The following is a 16940-nucleotide window of genomic DNA, read 5'->3' as shown; positions in this document are numbered from 1 at the left end:
TGAACCAAACTTTTTCAGATGTGCCCAACACTAAATTGCTGGCTTATACCTTAAAATACCAACTACAGATTTGATTCCCTCTCCTCAAAAGTAACTTTCCTATTCCTTCCTCCCCCCTCCTCCACCACAAAAAAAAGTCCCTAGCCAAAATAAAAACTAGAGGAACACAACTGTGGATACTTGGGTCTAATGGTGCATCAGCTGGTCTATGTTCCTAAATGACCTGTCTGTCTCTCTCTCACACAGGGCAACTTCAAGTGGATTTTCACTCTTTTCTGCAGTCACTCATCTCTTATGCCTCCCCTATCCAGATAACCAATTAAACGGTTTCCAAATATTCAAAGTGTGTTTCCATAGCTCGGGGGTGGGGTGCAGTTCTGCTTTTCTCTGGTGAAGATTGTCCTTGAAAGGGGACTGTTTGCTTTTTCTTAGGCTGTACTCCTGCTTGGCGAATGGCAGTGCAGATGAATTCCAGCGGGGGGAGCAGCTTTTCCGGATGCGGGCTGTCAAAGACCCTCTGCAGATAGGTAAGAATGCTGCATCTAAACTTCTGTAGAGACTTTAAAATCTGTGATCCTAGCTCAGACAAATGGTATGACCACGGCCTCAAGAGCAGTCTTCTTTGCCCAAGGACTCTTGTAGTCTGAAGGCTACAGCAGAGAACCTGTGACCAGAAGCATCCAGGATTGAATGCCCTGCTGAGCTATGTACTTCTTAGCCTTGAAGTTTTGGACAGCTTACTTGGCTTCTTGAAGCCCCGTTAGTCCTGGTGGAAAACAGTGTGACAAGCAGGCACTCTCCTGAAAACTGGATGCGTGATCTAATCTGTGCCTCTTGTTGGGGAAATGTCATGTAACGCATTTGTCTCCATGATGGTCTAATTCTTTGTCAGTAACTTAATCTATTACTAGATTCCTAATGGCAGGATGACGTTCACGCTGCTAATAAAATAAATGTACTGCAGAGATGAAGTGTGCAATTCTGATGAATCCATGCGAGCAGGTGAGGGTTGTAGGCCTGCAGTTGTACTGCAAGAGGGGCATGACGTTTCAATGGAACCAAGGGCCCCTTCAGAGGTCCTAGTAAAGAACTGGAGCAGGGTCGGTGAAGGCGGCTCCCATGGATCAGGGTAGTGACATGACTTCCACCATTTCCCCTGATTGTTTCCTCTGTCCTGTAAGCATTACTCAGACTTGGCTGTGGCAGAGTAAAGACTCACCCCAGACATGCCACAACTTCTTGCTCACTAGCAGGGGCAGGGCTGGAAGAGAGTTCTCAGCCGGATGCCAGGCACTCTAAAGGCATTGTAGCTGCGCCTAATGACCCTCTGCTGCTGTCGACCTGGGCAGGTTGGAAGGTAGATCACAGTGGTTTTTGCTTATCGAGGTAGCCTGTAAAAATGCCACTGCTCAGCACTGTGAAGGGGCTTCAGCTACTCCAGGGCTGACTGTCACAACAATAGCCTGAGCTCTAGGGAAGGAGGCAGTGTGTGCTTCCTTCGATGACCGTATATGGGCTGGGAACCATGCCCCACGCTAATCTGGAGCTAAACAGTGGAACTGAGCCAAATTAGCTTCAGTTGACATTTGAGGGCACATCCAAACCACTGATACCTGGACTGAAATGCTGGCAGGGCCCTGAAAGAGGAGCTGTACAATAGCTATTGGACTTTGAAGAATGAGTTAAAAGGAAATTGGCTGAAATGCAATAATGCTTGGGAAACTACATTCAATAGGTTCTCCTTTTCTGCGAGGGAGGCTGCCAGCAAAACTTGTCCTAGTAAGAAAATGGCAACAGCAAGGTGTAGAGCAGGGGTGGGCAATAATGTTTTGCCAGGAGCCACTTCAAAAATTTGCGGAGTGGCCCTGGGCTGTACCACAAGGTGTGGGGCCTCAAATGGAAGGGCCAGGGCCAGTAGGCTTCCTCCCCCTCAGACCAGGATTGGTCTGGAGGTGGGGGAGCCTCTTTGCCCCCCAGGTTCCTTCTAGATACCTATGCCCCTGGCGATGGGAGGAGACTTCCTGTGCTCTTCTGCCCCCAGGCCAGTCAGGGCCCAGGGGTGGGGGAGCGTGCAAGCAAAGTCCCCTCCTGCCCTGCCAGGAGTGGGCAGCGCTTCAAAGCACTGCATGCTCCTCGCTCCTTTGTGCGCTTCCCCCTGCTCCCAGGCCCAAATTGGCCTGGGGGCGGAGGAGTGGCAGCGCCTGCGTGGGCGGATCAACCCGTTTGGCGGGCTGAATCTGGCCCTCTTGCCCACCCCGTGTAGAGCAATGTTGGGAACCTGTAGGGAAGGAATAGCAATCAAACAGAATATAATGCCACTCTAAAGTCCACACTCTGAATGCTGCTTGCTGTCCTGGTCACCTTGCTCAAAAACCAGTTAAAATTGGAAACGGTGCAGAGCAGGGCAGTGTAAATGAGTAGGGTATAGAACAGCTTCCGTATGAGGAGAGATTAGGAAGACCGGCACTATTCAGCGTTGAAAAGAGATGACTACGGTGGGATACAGAGGTCTATAAAATCGTGATTGGTATGGAGAAAGAGAATAGCAAAATGGTGTTTGCTCCTTCGCCTCGTCATAACGTAAAACCTGGGGTCACTTGAAATTAATAGGCAGCAGGTTTAACACACAGGAGCTACTACTTCATACAACGTACAGTCAACCATTATTCTGACTAGTATGGCCATTTTATGTTCTTAATGTGAAATTAACAATGGGTAGTAAAAGTCAGACACTGCCTGGGTCGGGAGGAGGAATGACAAACTGCCAAAAATAAAATAAAGAGATTTCTTCTCTCCGGGCCTCTTTCAGCCTTTTGCGCAGCCACCATTTGGTCATTTCATCTAGAGCAGTGGTCCCCAACCTTTCGTGGCTGCTGGGCGTCTGGGGGTGGGGCCACTCATGCACTGCGCTTCCGGGGGCGGGGCCATGCATGTGCTGTGTGCCCGGGGGCGGGGTCACCCACACGCCCGGGGCGGGCACTGCGCATGTGCCGCACGCCCGGGGTAGGGGCTGCCTACATGCCCTGCACCCAAGGCCAGCACTGCGCATGTGCTGCGCGCCCGGGGCACGGGCTGCCCATGCGCCACATGCCCAGGGTGCACATAAATGGTGGGTGCCATGGCGCCTGCGGGCATTACGTTGGGGACCACTGATCTAGAGCATATTTCTGTAGTTTGCTCGTGAGACTGTCCTGTGAGACCTTATTAAAATCCAGATGTATCTGTGTACTGCTTATCGCTGCCCAGTAGGCCAGTGACCATATGAAAAAAGGATATTTGCTTGGTTTAGCATGATTTGTTATCGATACGCCCATGCTGACCAATCCTTATAGCCCTGTTCTCCACTAGGTGCTTATAAATTGCTTGTTAATTTCTTCCAGTGTCAAAATTAGGCTGATCAGTCTAATTCCCTGGGTCCTCGTTCTCCCTTCTTTAAAGATAGGTATTCCATTGCCCTCCTCCAGTCCTGAAACTTCATCCTCACTGAGTTCTCAAAGAGAACTGCTAATTGTTCTGAGCTGGCCTCAGCTAGTTCCTGAAGTACCCTAGAATGAACTCTATCCGGCCCTGCTGTTTGACTGCACTAACCTAGTTAAATATTCTTGGACCGTTTCCCCTACTTTGTCTTGCACTCCTTTCCCCTAGTGGTTAATGTTAATTGTTGCGTTTCTAGTCGCTGTTATCTCTTTAGTGTAGACTGCAGCAAAAAGATACACCGGAGGGTAGGGATAAAATCCAGAGGGACCTGGACAAATTGGAGGATCCACCAGGGCAAGTGCAGAGTCCTGCCCTTGGGACGGCAGAATCCCAAGCATTGATACAGCCTGGGGGCCAGCTGGCTGAGTGGCAGTTCTGCAGAAAAGGACCTGGGGATTATGTTGGAGGAGAAGCTGGATGGGAGTCACAGGGTTCCCTTCTCTCCAACGTGCCATTAGTCGCCTTGGGCTGCATTAGCAGGAGCATTGCCAGCAGATAGAAGTGACTATTCCCCTCTGTTCAGCACCGGGGAGGCCACATCTGGAGTGTTGTCTAGCTTTGGACCCCCAGGACAGAAAGGGCGTGGACACATTGGAGAGAGTCCAGTGGAGGGCCACCATCGTTCTTAGGGGGCTGGGGCACGTGGCTTCTGTAGTCTGCAGAAGAGTGCGGAGAGGGGTGGCAGCAGCCCTCAGCTCCGAGGGGATCCCCAATAGCTATTCAGGAAGCCAAGGTTCAGAGAGACTCTTTCATCCGAACTGAGCAGAAGTCTGTCATTGAATTGCCTCTGTGTTCTCCTGGATAATCCTTTTTAAGAGGGTCCCTGGAATTTCTCTTGACCATTTGTTTTCATTTGTATGAAAGCTGCTGTAGAGCCAGAGAACACAGGCTGCCTGCCAAATCCCAAGGGGATTGCTCCTTTTGGATCAGTCGTCCCTGACTTGTTGAGCGTGGGAGGAGTGCCAACAGGTGCCCAGGCACAACAGAGCTGCACGTTCTAGGGATGTAATGGTGGAGTGGAGGAACCGCTAAGAAAGCACACAGCTTCTAGTGCTGTAGACTACACACACTCCTCTCTCCCCCACTCCTTGCCAGTACACTTGTTAGCAGGCTGGCCAGCAGCCTGGCTCAGTTCTGGCTCGCGACAGGTTCAGGACCTACCCCCGCTGCAGCTCTGCATTTAAAGCGTATTAGGAGCTGGGAGGGCAGGCGGACCGGCTCAGTCAAGGCTCACGCTGGGTCCAGGAGCTCCGACACTCTTTTCCCCTCCCCCTCAAGACAGGGACTGTGGCCACCTTCTCAGAAGCAGCAGCGCAGGGCGACAGGCAGCTGGCCCACGAGGGGAGCTGGCTTTTAAACTGGCTCCCCTTGCGGACCAGCCCGCACCTGGCACCCTGCACTGCTGCCTCTGATACACTGGCTGCCGGCCTCGCCCCCAGGGACTGTAGAATGGTCGAGTAACCGATAAGAATTCATGAGGCTACTCGGCTATTCAACTAACCGATATTGAACATCCCTCGCACGTTCTGCAAGTGGGTCTGGCTGGAATCCTTTGGTTTTGAAGTAGCATCTTAGGATTTATCTAGCCCATTCCCCGTCAGTGCAGCAGGGCTGAATTCAGTTCTCCTAAGCCCTGCCTAGTCTAGGTGCCCAGTGCAGCCTGGAACGTCTCTGCTGATGAAGTTCCACAGGTTTTTGTGGCAGCTTACAGAGCTTTCCTGGACGAGAGATTAACACGATAGATTAAACCTGGGGTTTGAAGTCTCTTGCCAGGTGTAAATCAATGGCTTGCTGGTAAAATAGTGTTACATTCTGAGACGTAACAAGAGGCTATCCCAGTGTGATTGCTGTTCCAAGAATCGGAAACGTGCACAGCCCCACATGTTCCTATGCACACTGCCCAGTGTCGCACCTTGACCGTAACTTTGGCCTGTTCTCCACCAGGTTTCCACCTCAGCGCCACAGTGGTACCACCGCAGATGGTGCCCCCGAAAGGGGCGTACAACGTGGCAGTGATGTTCGACCGATGCAGGATCACCTCATGCAGCTGTACATGTGGGGCCGGGGCCAAGTGGTGTGCCCATGTTGTGGCCCTCTGCCTCTTCCGGATACACAATGTAGGTCTAAATCCAATTGTCATTCTCTAGGTATTGCCCTGTAGTGCCATTGGGGCTTTGGAGACCCCTGCTTCCTTCTCTCCAGTGAAGTGTCTGTTCTTTATCTAATGGCAAGATCGTTGAGTCAGGCCACTTTGGAGTCTGGAGCCTTTGGGTGGCAATGCGGGCCCTAGACAGTCACAGTTTGAATTAAGGTAGGATGGAAAGTCCCTTGATACTGTTCATCCCACTGCGACTGGATACACAGCCCCTCTGCCCTGTTTAGTATTTCCCGGGGGGGGGGGGTATTCCTCCTCCCGCCTGCAGAGGGTCTGTCAAGGCTGATTCCCCCACTCTGGCACGATAAATGCCAAAGTGGGGGCCCGCAAAAGCCACCCCAAAACCTGATCTCTGCAGGCTTTGGTATAAAGCTTCCCCCCAAAATCGCAAAACCCTGGATTTTGGGGATAAAATCCGCTGCCACCATCAAGTGCTTTTGAACCCACAAACAGGGGTGGACACTTGAAACCAACCCCAGGGCACCCCAAGCTCTTCTCCAAAGAGCCCGAAAAAGAAATAGAAAATACCAGTTGCAGTCTGTGGCTGCTGGCCCCTAGTCAGAGGCCTGCAGGTCCCACGGACAGATCTTCCAGGACACAGAACTGAACCGATACCAGGTTAATAGAAAAGAAAGAACTTTTATTATCACAACAATACTCCTGTTGCAAGTATAATGACTAGATGGAGAAAGTCACCAATTAATACACTCATGGGGATGCCCATGGGCTCCGGACTTAGTTACAAAAGGGAGGGAAACCCATTTCTAACAGCACAGACATCAGATCCAAAGTCCCATGACAGAAAACAATAAAACCTAACGGCTGTATCTAAACTTTACCCTACTTACACATTATGAAGAGTTTTTTTTCTTGGAGAGAGACAGGTCTTCTGTCTCCCTCGGTATCTAGGGCAAACTGGCTCAGAGACAAAGGAGGGAAAACCCAAAATTCCTTTGTTCCAGTTTGAAATCCTTATCTGCATTTCTATTGGCTGACTGCTACCTGGCTAGGTACAGTTAACCCCTTACTCCCCAGGCTGCTCCCCATCCCTCAAGGTCATGACAGGGTCAGTCTTGGGTTGGAAATCTTTGCAAGCCTGGGCTGTCTTGGGATTTGAAAGCTCTTGTGCTGGTCAGTTGTCCTGAGTTGCATTTGTCAGTCGTGATCTCCACGTGCCCTTGCTCATTCTCTGTGCTGTGCTGCAGGTAGGGTTTCTGCTGCCTGCCAGGCTGACCCTCACGGCATGAGCCTGGATTGGTTTTATTAGTGCCATTATGGCGATGCACAAGCAGCGGCGAGGCACTCCGTGCCCCAGCGTGTTCCAGAATGCAGTGTTGGGACACGCTCCATGTAGCCTTCTCTTGCAGATTGATCTGCTGAGTGCGTGGTTTTTCAGAAGCTTGGAAATGCTTTTTAAGGAGGATTTGAGTGTAGCATGTGGACAGGCAAAGAAGCTTTTGCTTTGCTATGGAGCAGTTACAGTCCATAGTAGCTTTTACTCAGATTCAGGCCTATAAATACCTAAAGAGGTGCTAACTACCTGTGAACGTTCACTAATTTTCCAGTGGCATTTCACCATGGAGAAGCAGCATGTACGTAACCTGATGCATGCTGCTTTTAGTCTCCAGGTGGCAGCTGAGTATTTTAAGCCAAATGTCTGCTCTCAAGTAGTTACTCCACTAAAATAAAGGTTGGTATGGGAGGCTGCAAATAGGCAGCAGGTTTCCTGATTCACGGCATTAAGCCGTGACAAAAGCAAACCAGCATCTCTCCCGCCAGAGAGCATTGTGTTAATGGTTGACTGGTAACCCTCACTGCTTACCTGTTAGTTAACCTTTGGGGGCTGGAGCCTGGCCTGGCCTGGAGTGGCCCCTTGCCCCCGATTAACGAGTTAACTAAATAGACGGGATTTTACATCCCTGGTTTGCACACGCTGAGGGCTTGTCTCCGCTTACCTGGAGACCGACACTGCAGAGATCGACCTCCCAAGGTTTGATTTAGCGAGTCTAGTAAGAACCCACTGCATTGACTGCTGATGGCTCCCCGGGTCACGGGGAGCAAGGGAAGTCGATGGGAGAGTTTCTACCCTCAACCTGCTGCGGTGGGAACGCCGGGGAGATTCGACCTCAGGGTATGTTGACTCCAGCCGTGCTGCTCACGTAGCTGGAGCTGCGTATCTGCTGGCTTTCTCCCGTAGTACGAACCTGGCCTGAGCATGGAAAGGGAGCCTCATGTGAAGGGTATTGCCAGGGCAGGTGCCAAAACGTTGTGGGCCGGAGGTGGGGAGCTCAGATGACACCCCCATGCCTCCTCGCTTGGGTCAAAATTTGGAAAGGTCTCAATTCTGCCTCCTTCATGTTCCTCTCCTCTCTTGGTCCTGCTCTGCTACCTACATAGGCACCAACACAGACACAATTTTCTACACTCTGGGTCCTAGTGGCGCCCCCCACAGTCTGGCACCTGAGGCGGCTGCCTCAGTTCGCCTCGTGGTAAGGCCAGCCCTGGGTATTGCTATATGCAGACCTACCCAGATGCAGAACTAAGTCATTTAGCAGTGGTGTCCTACTCATTGAAATGCTCTTGCTTTTTTCTAGTTTAAATGTAGATGGCTTCTGCTGGGAGATGGTGTTCTGCATAGTGAAAGAATGTATGGACCTGGCTTTTACTGTCTACCATCTATTTTTTAAAAGGCTGGAATGAAGAGAAACAGAATTTAGAATTCGAATGAAGAAGCATCTAGCACTGTAGGTGAAAGGAGCGGTGATCCAAGGGCTCGCTCTTTTGCCAAAAGCTAACCAATCCTGTCCTGATAGAGGTTTGTTGGTGAATTCTCTGCCAGCGTTTGTGCACCTGCTAGCAATAATGGAGTTTGTGCATAGCAGTTAGTAGGAATCCCTTGTCATGGAAATTCTTTAAAACAGGTTTTGTAAAATCTAGTCCTAGATGGTTTGAGTTCAGGCTACAGCATTGTCCTACATGATATCAAGAAACATCCATATCTGCATGGAGCCGGCACTAAGGCTAAAACCCTGCTAGCAACACCTGTGCTTAAACATGGCCGTTACTAGCACTGATTCAGTCATCCTGTGGACAGCAGGGCTGTTGCATCTCTTCTCTTCTCCCTTCAGGCATCTGCGGTGTGCTTGCGAGCGCCCGTTTCAGAGTCCTTGTCTCGGCTTCAGAGAGATCAGCTACAGAAATTTGCTCAGTACCTGATCAGTGAACTCCCACAACAGGTAAGTGGAGACAGTCTTGTATCAATGGAACCCTGTTAAACTCACCCTCCGACGCTTTCACCTCTGCCTGTAACGCTTTCCTCCCCAAACAGCCAGCTCCTGTCCGATCGCTTTCTAGTAACTGGGGAGGCTTTCTCTTGTTGCTTGTGTGTGGTTTAACAGTTGTGTTGCAGGTAAAGGGTTAGCATTATCCCGAACAGGGGAGAGGAGAGTGGTGCTTGGTCAGCCAATGTTAAAATGTCTTGAGACAGCACATGGGCATACACAGGTGCAGAGCTCATGGTTATGAAGAGCGTGATCTTCCAGAAGAAAAGCAATGACAAGGGGCAAGGGCCTAGTGTTCCAAGCACAAGTCACTGTTGGTGGCCTCTTGATTGTATATGAATTTAGTGCAGAGGAAAGTTGCCTGATTTGCCAGCCCTGGGAATGGTCTGCAGAACATGTACTGTGGGGCCAGTGGCGTTCCACACCCTGCCTCACCAGTGTTTGAACCCTCATCTAAGGAGGCCGCCCACCGGTAGGGGTGGAAGGATAGTTCAGTTTCTGATTCTGAGCTGTCCAGTCTCGCTGTCTCTGCTGAGGCTTGCAAAGCAGAGGGACAGCTATGATGGGCTTCATGGTGCGGCTAGCGTGGTCTTTCTCCCAGGCTGCAGTACCGTCCTTGGTCCCTACCGACCTGGGCTGCATTCAGATCAGTGAGAATGGGCTGTAAGATTTTTACCTGAGTTGGTATTTCTCAACCAGTGGATCAGGAGCTGTGAACGGCTGAAATTCTTAAATCTCTACTCCCCATCCCCACCCACCTTATCCTTCAAGGGCAAGGATTGTCCGTCTGCCTCTTGCAAAGCATAGGCTTATGGTTGGAGACAGGTGGAGAGAAAACTAGTAAATGTAAGGCGGTTTTGGTGTGAATGGTGAGTAAAGGGTTTGCTAACCTGGAAAGGTCGAGCAGCGCTAGAGTGAGCCGCTCAATCCCCCTGCTTCCTCTGTGTGAATTTGGGTTTTCGGTGCACAGTGGAGCATGGCTCATTTCCACTAGAAGTGAGGGCTCTGTCCATGTGCACGCAGCACCTTTCGCACCTCGTGCAACGTCAGTCAGAACAGTGCAAGCAAGACTCCAGCCACCACAGGTATTTAGCTGGTCAGGAGCAGACAAGAGAGCAAATCCGTGCTGTAAAGACACTGACATACAGCTGCTGTGTCTGTGCTCTAGACAGATGCAGTTGCATGCGCCAGCAGGAAGAGAAGTGAGAGAGAACCGGCCTTTCTTGCTCTCTCCAGAGGTTGTTGACTTCGGCACCCTGGAAACACGAATAGTACTGCTGGCAGGTGTTCCTCAGCAATGAATGGGCGGGCTGGCTGGCATATGGAAGGTGTCCCATCTCCTCCGATAGTGCGTGTGATCCTGGATAGCTGTCGCTTCCCAAAGGCCTTTAAGGGAGGGTCTGCCCAAATTCATCTTCTGGCCCCCACAGTGCTGGGGGTCAAGGTGTCGAGTGTGGTACTTGCAAGTACTTTGTGTACTCGCTGTAAAGCGTTGCTTCTGTGAAGCGCTGGCGAGTCATGTGAGGTGGCCTTTTCTCCTTATTTCCAGCTGATGAAAAACATGTCCTACTCCAGGGAAGCTAGTCGCTCCCAGTGTGCAGGGGAAATGGTCATGGAGCATGAGTGTCAGGGCTGGAGCTCTTGGGGGATTCTGCCTTATGACGCCTGTGCCATGGCGCAGGAGAGCATGTGGGCCCTGCTCCTGAGAGCTACCTGCACTGGGGAACTGTCTCCCTGGAGCCGTTGGGTGCACAAGTGTGTTTCTGAGGTGTCTCCCCCTCAGGCGCTAGTGTGTGGAGTGAGGAGTTCCTTGGGGCTGTCTTAGCAGTGACTTCTCCCTGAATGCCTGGCCTGTGTCTCCGGCACGGAACGCCCCTACTGCCCTCTTGCGGGTGTTGTTTTCCTTTGATCTCAAAGTGAAGATGGGTCCATGTCGTTGCCAAATTCCTGACCATGTGGGCGGGTGTGCAGGGAGCATTTTACTCCAGTCTCAGGTACCCGATCCACTCTGCCCTGGGGAGATGGGGAGTGGGTGCAGAGAGGAGTCCTGTCTGACCCGTGGCTGTACCACTCAGTCTCCATAGTTGGTTGTGGTTATTGTGCGGGTGAATCCTGGTAGCAAATGGCCTGAAGCCAGAAAGCCAGCCTCTGGCCCTGCCCCGCAGCTCCTGGGTCAGCGGGGCTGCCCGGGCTCCAGCACCCAATCAGCCATTCGGTAGCCTAAGGGATGAGTTGGGGACGGGAAAGGAAGCTTATCGAGGGGTACAAGAGAATGGGGGAAGCGGCGCTTGGGATTGCACAGTCCTTTCACTGCTCTCCTAGTCACCCTTCCCCTCCCCAGGCGCCCCCGTTTGCCTGTAGGGTGCAGGCTGTGCAATGCAAACGCTGAGCGGAGGAAGGTGCCTAGGTGGAGCGAGAAGGGTTGTAGTGCAATAGCACGGGGCGTTCCCTCCGCGCTCCTGGGTTTTATAGGCTGTTGCACGTGTCAGGCGTGCAGGAGCCCCTGGGTGGACAACTAGGAAAGGAGCCCCGAAAGCTAGCCCGCAGACAAGTGTTTCCAGCGGCTGACAGGCCAGCCGGCCCGCGGTCGCAGCAATGGACATGGGTCTCGGCTGGCTGTGACAAGGCAAGGTGTGCGGATGCACTTTCAGGTCACACTCAACATACGTCTCCTGTGTTTTAGATCCTTCCTACCGCTCAGCGCCTACTGGATGAGCTGCTGTCTTCTCAGTCCACTGCCATCAACACAGTGTGTGGAGCCCCAGGTAGCTGGAATAGTCTGGTGGGAAGCGGGTGTGTCTCCTCTGACTGTCACTGGGTTCCTGGGGCGGCTGTGGGAAGGGTTTGTGTGAACTGGGGGAACAGAGCCTGCTGAGAAGGCCAGGTGTGTGCTCTTGGCTCTGCACAGGCTGGCTGTTTGTAGCAGAAGGTGTTGTCCAGTGACCCTGTGTGCAGTGACTGCAGTGTGTTTCCAGGCCCCCTGAACAGTTCTGAGACTGTTGCTCTCTAGATGGGGTGAAGTTACAGTCGCTGCTTATCTGCTGCCTGCGGTCTCTTGGGCTGTGGGTCGTAGACGACAACTCTCCAACACCTGCCGACTGTTCTGTTCTTTCTCAAGATCCCACTGCTGGTCCCTCAGCCTCAGACCAAAGCACCTGGTACCTGGATGAATCTACTTTAAGTGACAACATAAAGAAAACCCTTCACAAGTTCTGTGGGCCCTCTCCTGTTGTCTTCAGGTAAACGGCGCCTCCCCCAGAGTAGGGACTTACCCCTGCCTACAAAGGGCTGTGGCATTGGGCTCAGAGTCCACGGGAGTGCTCTCCTTTGCTGCTCCACAGACCGTAGTGTGTAAGTGGCATCAGGCCATGGGGTCACTCTTCCAGGTAACGTTCTGTCTGCGCGTGCGGGGCAGTGTTGAGTCTGGGGAGATAAAACCCACTAGTGCTCGTTCAGTCTTGGCACAGCGTGTCCAACTTGCCTGCTCCTGTCTGGCTCTTATGCTAACTCGTAAGTGACACGTTTGTCCAAGCCCCTCTCGAAATGCAAGTCTTGGGTGGCCCAGGATCTCTGTGGATGCGGCTGTGCTTTGCCCCGTCTCATTCCTGTTCTCCCTCCCCTTTCATTCCCACAGCGATGTCAACTCGATGTACCTCTCCTCCACGGAGCCGCCAGCTGCTGCAGAGTGGGCGTGTCTCCTCCGTCCCCTGAGAGGCAGAGAGCCGGAGGGGATCTGGAACCTGCTCTCCATTGTTCGGGAGATGTTCAAGCGAAGGGACAGCAACGCAGCCCCTCTGCTGGAGATCCTGACTGAGCAGTGTCTGACCTACGAGCAGGTATTCAGTGCCTCCGGGGCAGCACGCTGGCCAGGAGGGACCAGGCGATGGCCACAGCTGTTCAGTGCTGCTAGAATCCCTGGCTTGGAAAAACGCCCAGTCTTTGTGCCCCTCCCTCCACAAGGAACTGCTCTCCCGTGGGTGCTGGGGCTGTGATGCTCCGTACACCACTGCATCCCATGGCGATGTCGGATCCTCTGACCCCTGCACCTCTTCTGGCCAGCCAGGGTGACTAGCTCTGCTGATGCTTCCAAGCCAGAGTCCGTCTGCTACACTTTGACTTAAGGGCCGTGGATGGCAGAATGGCAGCCGCTTCACTGCATGTGGGAAGCTCTGAGCCTTTTCTCTAAATCTGTTCAAATGGTACCAACAACAATGTTGTGTGGATGTTGTGGAAGGGAAAAGGTTCATTGTGACAACCCAGGACACAGTAGAGGTGTAACCATGGACCTCCTTAGTGCCTGCCTCTGCCTCAGATTGAGCAAGGCAATCCCAGGGCTCGGTCCAGGCCCATTCAGTCCCTGCTGTGTCTGATGATGCCGCAAACGAGAGAGCTATTTGTGAGGGCATCTGTCCTTTAGGACCAGACTGAGCCGACCAGTTCACTTCATGTCGGGCACTAAGCTGCAGCCAGCTGGTGGTAACGTCAGTCACTGCCAGTGTGCTGGATTTGCCACTGTTGTACTGCGGACTATATTTCCTCGCGCTTCCCCATCCCGTGTCAGTCTGCTCTCGCTTTGATTCTAGTCTGAGGTTTCATCCACCCCCAGGTTTCAATGGGTCTCTGCCTTCATGCCCGTAATACAAACCCAGGCGTCGCATGTCTAGCCACAGAACGGACTATTCCTGTTCGTCACTTGCCATTTACTTCCAGAGTTCATGTCCTCCAGCCTGTGCAGATGTGGGTGGGTGGGTGGGACCCGGGAGCGGAGGGCGCGGCTGCACTGAATGTGTCTCCTCCTCAGATAACGGGTTGGTGGTACAGCGTGCGAACGTCCGCCTCCCACAGCAGTGCTAGCGGGCACACCGGGCGCAGCAATGGCCAGTCGGAAGTGGCTGCACATGCCTGTGCCAGCATGTGCGATGAGATGGTGGTTCTGTGGCGCCTGGCTGTGCTAGACCCAACCATCAGCCCACAGAGGTGAGCATCAGGGTCAGATCATCTTTAACGGGTTCCTTCGAGTCCCTTTCCACCGCCTTGATGTAGTCTGTGGGCCACACGCACTTTGGTTTTGGGCCTTGCACCCCTCGTGATGGAATTGTACTTCCTTCGTTGGACTTGCGCTGTCGCTAAGACGCGCTCTCCTGTCCGAGAGAAACGTAATCGCTTTCGGCTCTACGTGCTGGCATTCCTCCGTTTCTAGCCCTGCTTTCCAAAGTGAACGTCTGCGTCTTGTCTGTCTGGTCCCTTTGTAACGTGCCCGTATGGTTCTGCACGAAGTTCTGATCTCTGCGGGCGGAGGGAGGTTTCTGAGTGGCAGTGCACTGCAGGGTTTGGTTACATGACACCCACCCTCGTGGCGTAATTGGCTTCGGGAGGTCTTAGTTCTGACTGACAGTCTTTGCCAAGTATCGGGCCTTGCTTTGCGTTCCATTTCCGCTCCCGCTGGACCAGCGCGCGGCAGAGCTGACAGGTGTAGCTGTCTTGTTGCTTTGTTGTGGACATTTATGTAGATGAGTTGAGCCCTTGAGTGCTCACTCGAGGAGGGCCATTGGCACTGATGGGAGCCAGCATAGTCCAGCGTCAAACCCCATGCAAACCTCCTCGCCTGGCTCTGCCTGTGCCGCCCACCCTGCTGTACAGCCGCTGCCTGGGCAGCCTGCGAGTGTCACCTTCGGGGGGTTTGGCTGCGCAGCGCTTCCCCCTGAATCCCCTGCCTACAGCCCAGCTAGACTTGGCAGCATTGGGCTTCCATGGCGCAGGCCTGCCTAGAAGCTGGTTCCCTTCTCTGTCGCCGCCTTGCTGGTTTCCTGTGTGCGGGGTGGCCCGTGCTACGGCAGCGGGCGGGTTTCCTGCGTGCGGGGTGGGGAGTGGTTTGTCATGGTGCCTTACAGCGGCTTCTCTTTCCTCTCCTCGTGCTCCAGGCGCAGGGACCTTTGCACCCAGCTCCGCCAGTGGCAGCTGAAAGTCATAGATAATGTCAAGAGGGGGCAGCACAAGAAGTCCCTGGAGAAGCTCTTCCAGGGTTTCAAGCCCGCTGTGGAAGCCTGCTACTTCAACTGGGAGGAGGCCTATCCCATCCCTGGCATCACCTACAGCAGCGCGGACAAGAAGAACTCGTTCTGCTGGGTGAAGGCGGTCCAGCAGAGGAGCTGCCGCTTGCAATGTGCAGAGACCGCGTGTGAAGCAGGCAGAGGCCTGGGGCAGGAGCCTGGGGACAGGTCACGCCCCTCTTCGCAAGAGCCAGCCGTCCGCCCGAAGGAGCTCCTTGGGAAGCGGAAGGCTGTCTCGGAAGCCCCGCAGCGAGCTTTGCGCCGCCTCTCGGCAGAGGGAGAGAAGGCCGTGTACAAGCCAGCAGCAGGCAAGGCCAAGCTGCCGGTGGGGAAAAGCGTCGCCAGTAAGCACAGTGGGAAACGCCGCATGAGCAGTGAGGACAGCTCTCTGGAGCCAGATCTGGCAGAGCTGAGTCTGGACGACAGCAGCTTGGCTCTGGGGGCGGAGGCCAGTAACACCTTCAGCTTCACCGAGAGCCCCGTGAGCAGGAGCTACAGGGACACCTTTGAAGAGGACGGGGGGGTGTACTTCTCAGAAGGGCCGGAGCCCAGCGCCAGGAGCAATCCCGCTGCCAAGAAAGCGCCCAAGGACCCTGAAGAGGGAGCGGGCAGCGGCGACGACGAGCTGCCCTCTGCCGACGAGAACGGCGGTGGGCCGGGCCGGAAGGCGGAAGCGGGCGAGAATGGCGCAGCAGGGGGCGGGCAGGAGGGAGAAGAGGACGATGATTACCAGGTGTACTATCTGAATCCCCAGGAGGTGGCCAAGGAGGAGGAGGACAAAGTGGAGGGGGGCAATGAAGAGGAGCAGGACATCTTTGCTGGCATAAAGCCCCTGGAGCAGGAGAACAGGATGGAGGTGAGCTAGCGGCAGTGGGAAAAGAGCAACCTGGGATTATTTTTCATATTTGTATCACGTGGGGGGGAACCTTTTTTCCATGCGGGCCATTGGTGCACAGACCAATCCATCATGGGGGACAGCCCGGGGGGGGGGGTGAGGGGGGGAGGAGGCTGCCCTGGCTCTGCATTGCTCCTGGAAGTAGCTGCCACGTCTGGCCCTTAGAGGCGTGGCCAGGCAGCTGTGTATGGTGCATGCTGCCTGTGCCCACAGGTACTGCCTTGCAGCTCCCATTGGCCATGGTTCCCAGCCAATGAGAGCCGTGGAGCCAGCGCTGGGGGCAGGGCAGCGTGTGGCATTTCTATGGTCTCCCCCGTGCTTAAGGACCGAAGGACATGAGATTGGCCCTGGGGCACATGAAAGTGAGCTGTGGGCCTGGGGTTCCCCACTGCTGTGTGTGTTACACTCGTGAAGCACGTTGAAGGAACGTTGCACGTTGGCACGGTCCGGTCGAGAGGCTGGAATTGAAGCTGGCTGTGCTACGTTATTTTGGTCCCCACTAGGATCAGCCATCTGCCCTTCTTTGCTAAGCTCAGCGGATGGTAGGACCTGGCGCGTTAGGCTCTGCGGGGCAGTGTGTTCTAGCCACGGCGAGCGCGTCTGCTCGTTTCTCCCGCCCCGGCCAAGGCTCGTCTCTTCCCCTCCCTGGCTGCTCCTTGCCTGACCATCTCTAATCTCCCATGCCAGCATCCCGGCTCCCCATCCATTCCCTGTCCCCATAGCCAGCCCGGCTCCTTGTTCCTTTGCCCATTCCAGCTCTCCCTTCCCGCTCTTGTCTGACCAGTCTCATTCCCTGTCCCCGCTGCTCCAGGGCCCAGTCTGCCTCCTTGGGCTCCTTGGACAATTTCTGCACTTGTCCCAGTCTTTTGGCCCAACCAGTCCCAGTGCCCTTACCCCCAGCTCGGTGGTAGATTCCCTTCCCCCCCCCGCTTCCTCGCCCCAGCTGGCTCCCAGCTTCCGCTCCTTGTCTCCGTGCCCAGCCAACCCCTCCAACTTCCAGGCCCCTCCCTTCTCCAAGGTGTCTTGGTTCCAGTCTGATCCCTCACCCAGGGCCAGCGCTCGCCCCCTCTGCATTCCAGGTA

General features: G+C 54.0%; 1 protein-coding gene across 1 annotated transcript in view; it reads left to right on the top strand.

Moving 5' to 3' along the window:
• Positions 1–16940, top strand: part of ZSWIM8 (zinc finger SWIM-type containing 8) — a 55990-nt gene that overhangs the window by 18323 nt on the left and 20727 nt on the right. The window contains exons 3-10 of the mRNA XM_075934632.1: positions 433–527; positions 5422–5594; positions 8761–8868; positions 11597–11678; positions 12032–12152; positions 12548–12749; positions 13715–13890; positions 14835–15819. Of these exons, the coding sequence (XP_075790747.1) occupies positions 433–527; positions 5422–5594; positions 8761–8868; positions 11597–11678; positions 12032–12152; positions 12548–12749; positions 13715–13890; positions 14835–15819 (1942 nt within the window). The remainder of the gene's footprint in view (positions 1–432; positions 528–5421; positions 5595–8760; positions 8869–11596; positions 11679–12031; positions 12153–12547; positions 12750–13714; positions 13891–14834; positions 15820–16940) is intronic.

Source organism: Pelodiscus sinensis, chromosome 8, assembly GCF_049634645.1.
Source record: "Pelodiscus sinensis isolate JC-2024 chromosome 8, ASM4963464v1, whole genome shotgun sequence".
Taxonomy (NCBI): domain Eukaryota; kingdom Metazoa; phylum Chordata; order Testudines; family Trionychidae; genus Pelodiscus; species Pelodiscus sinensis.
This window is presented reverse-complemented; position numbering and strand designations above follow the sequence as displayed.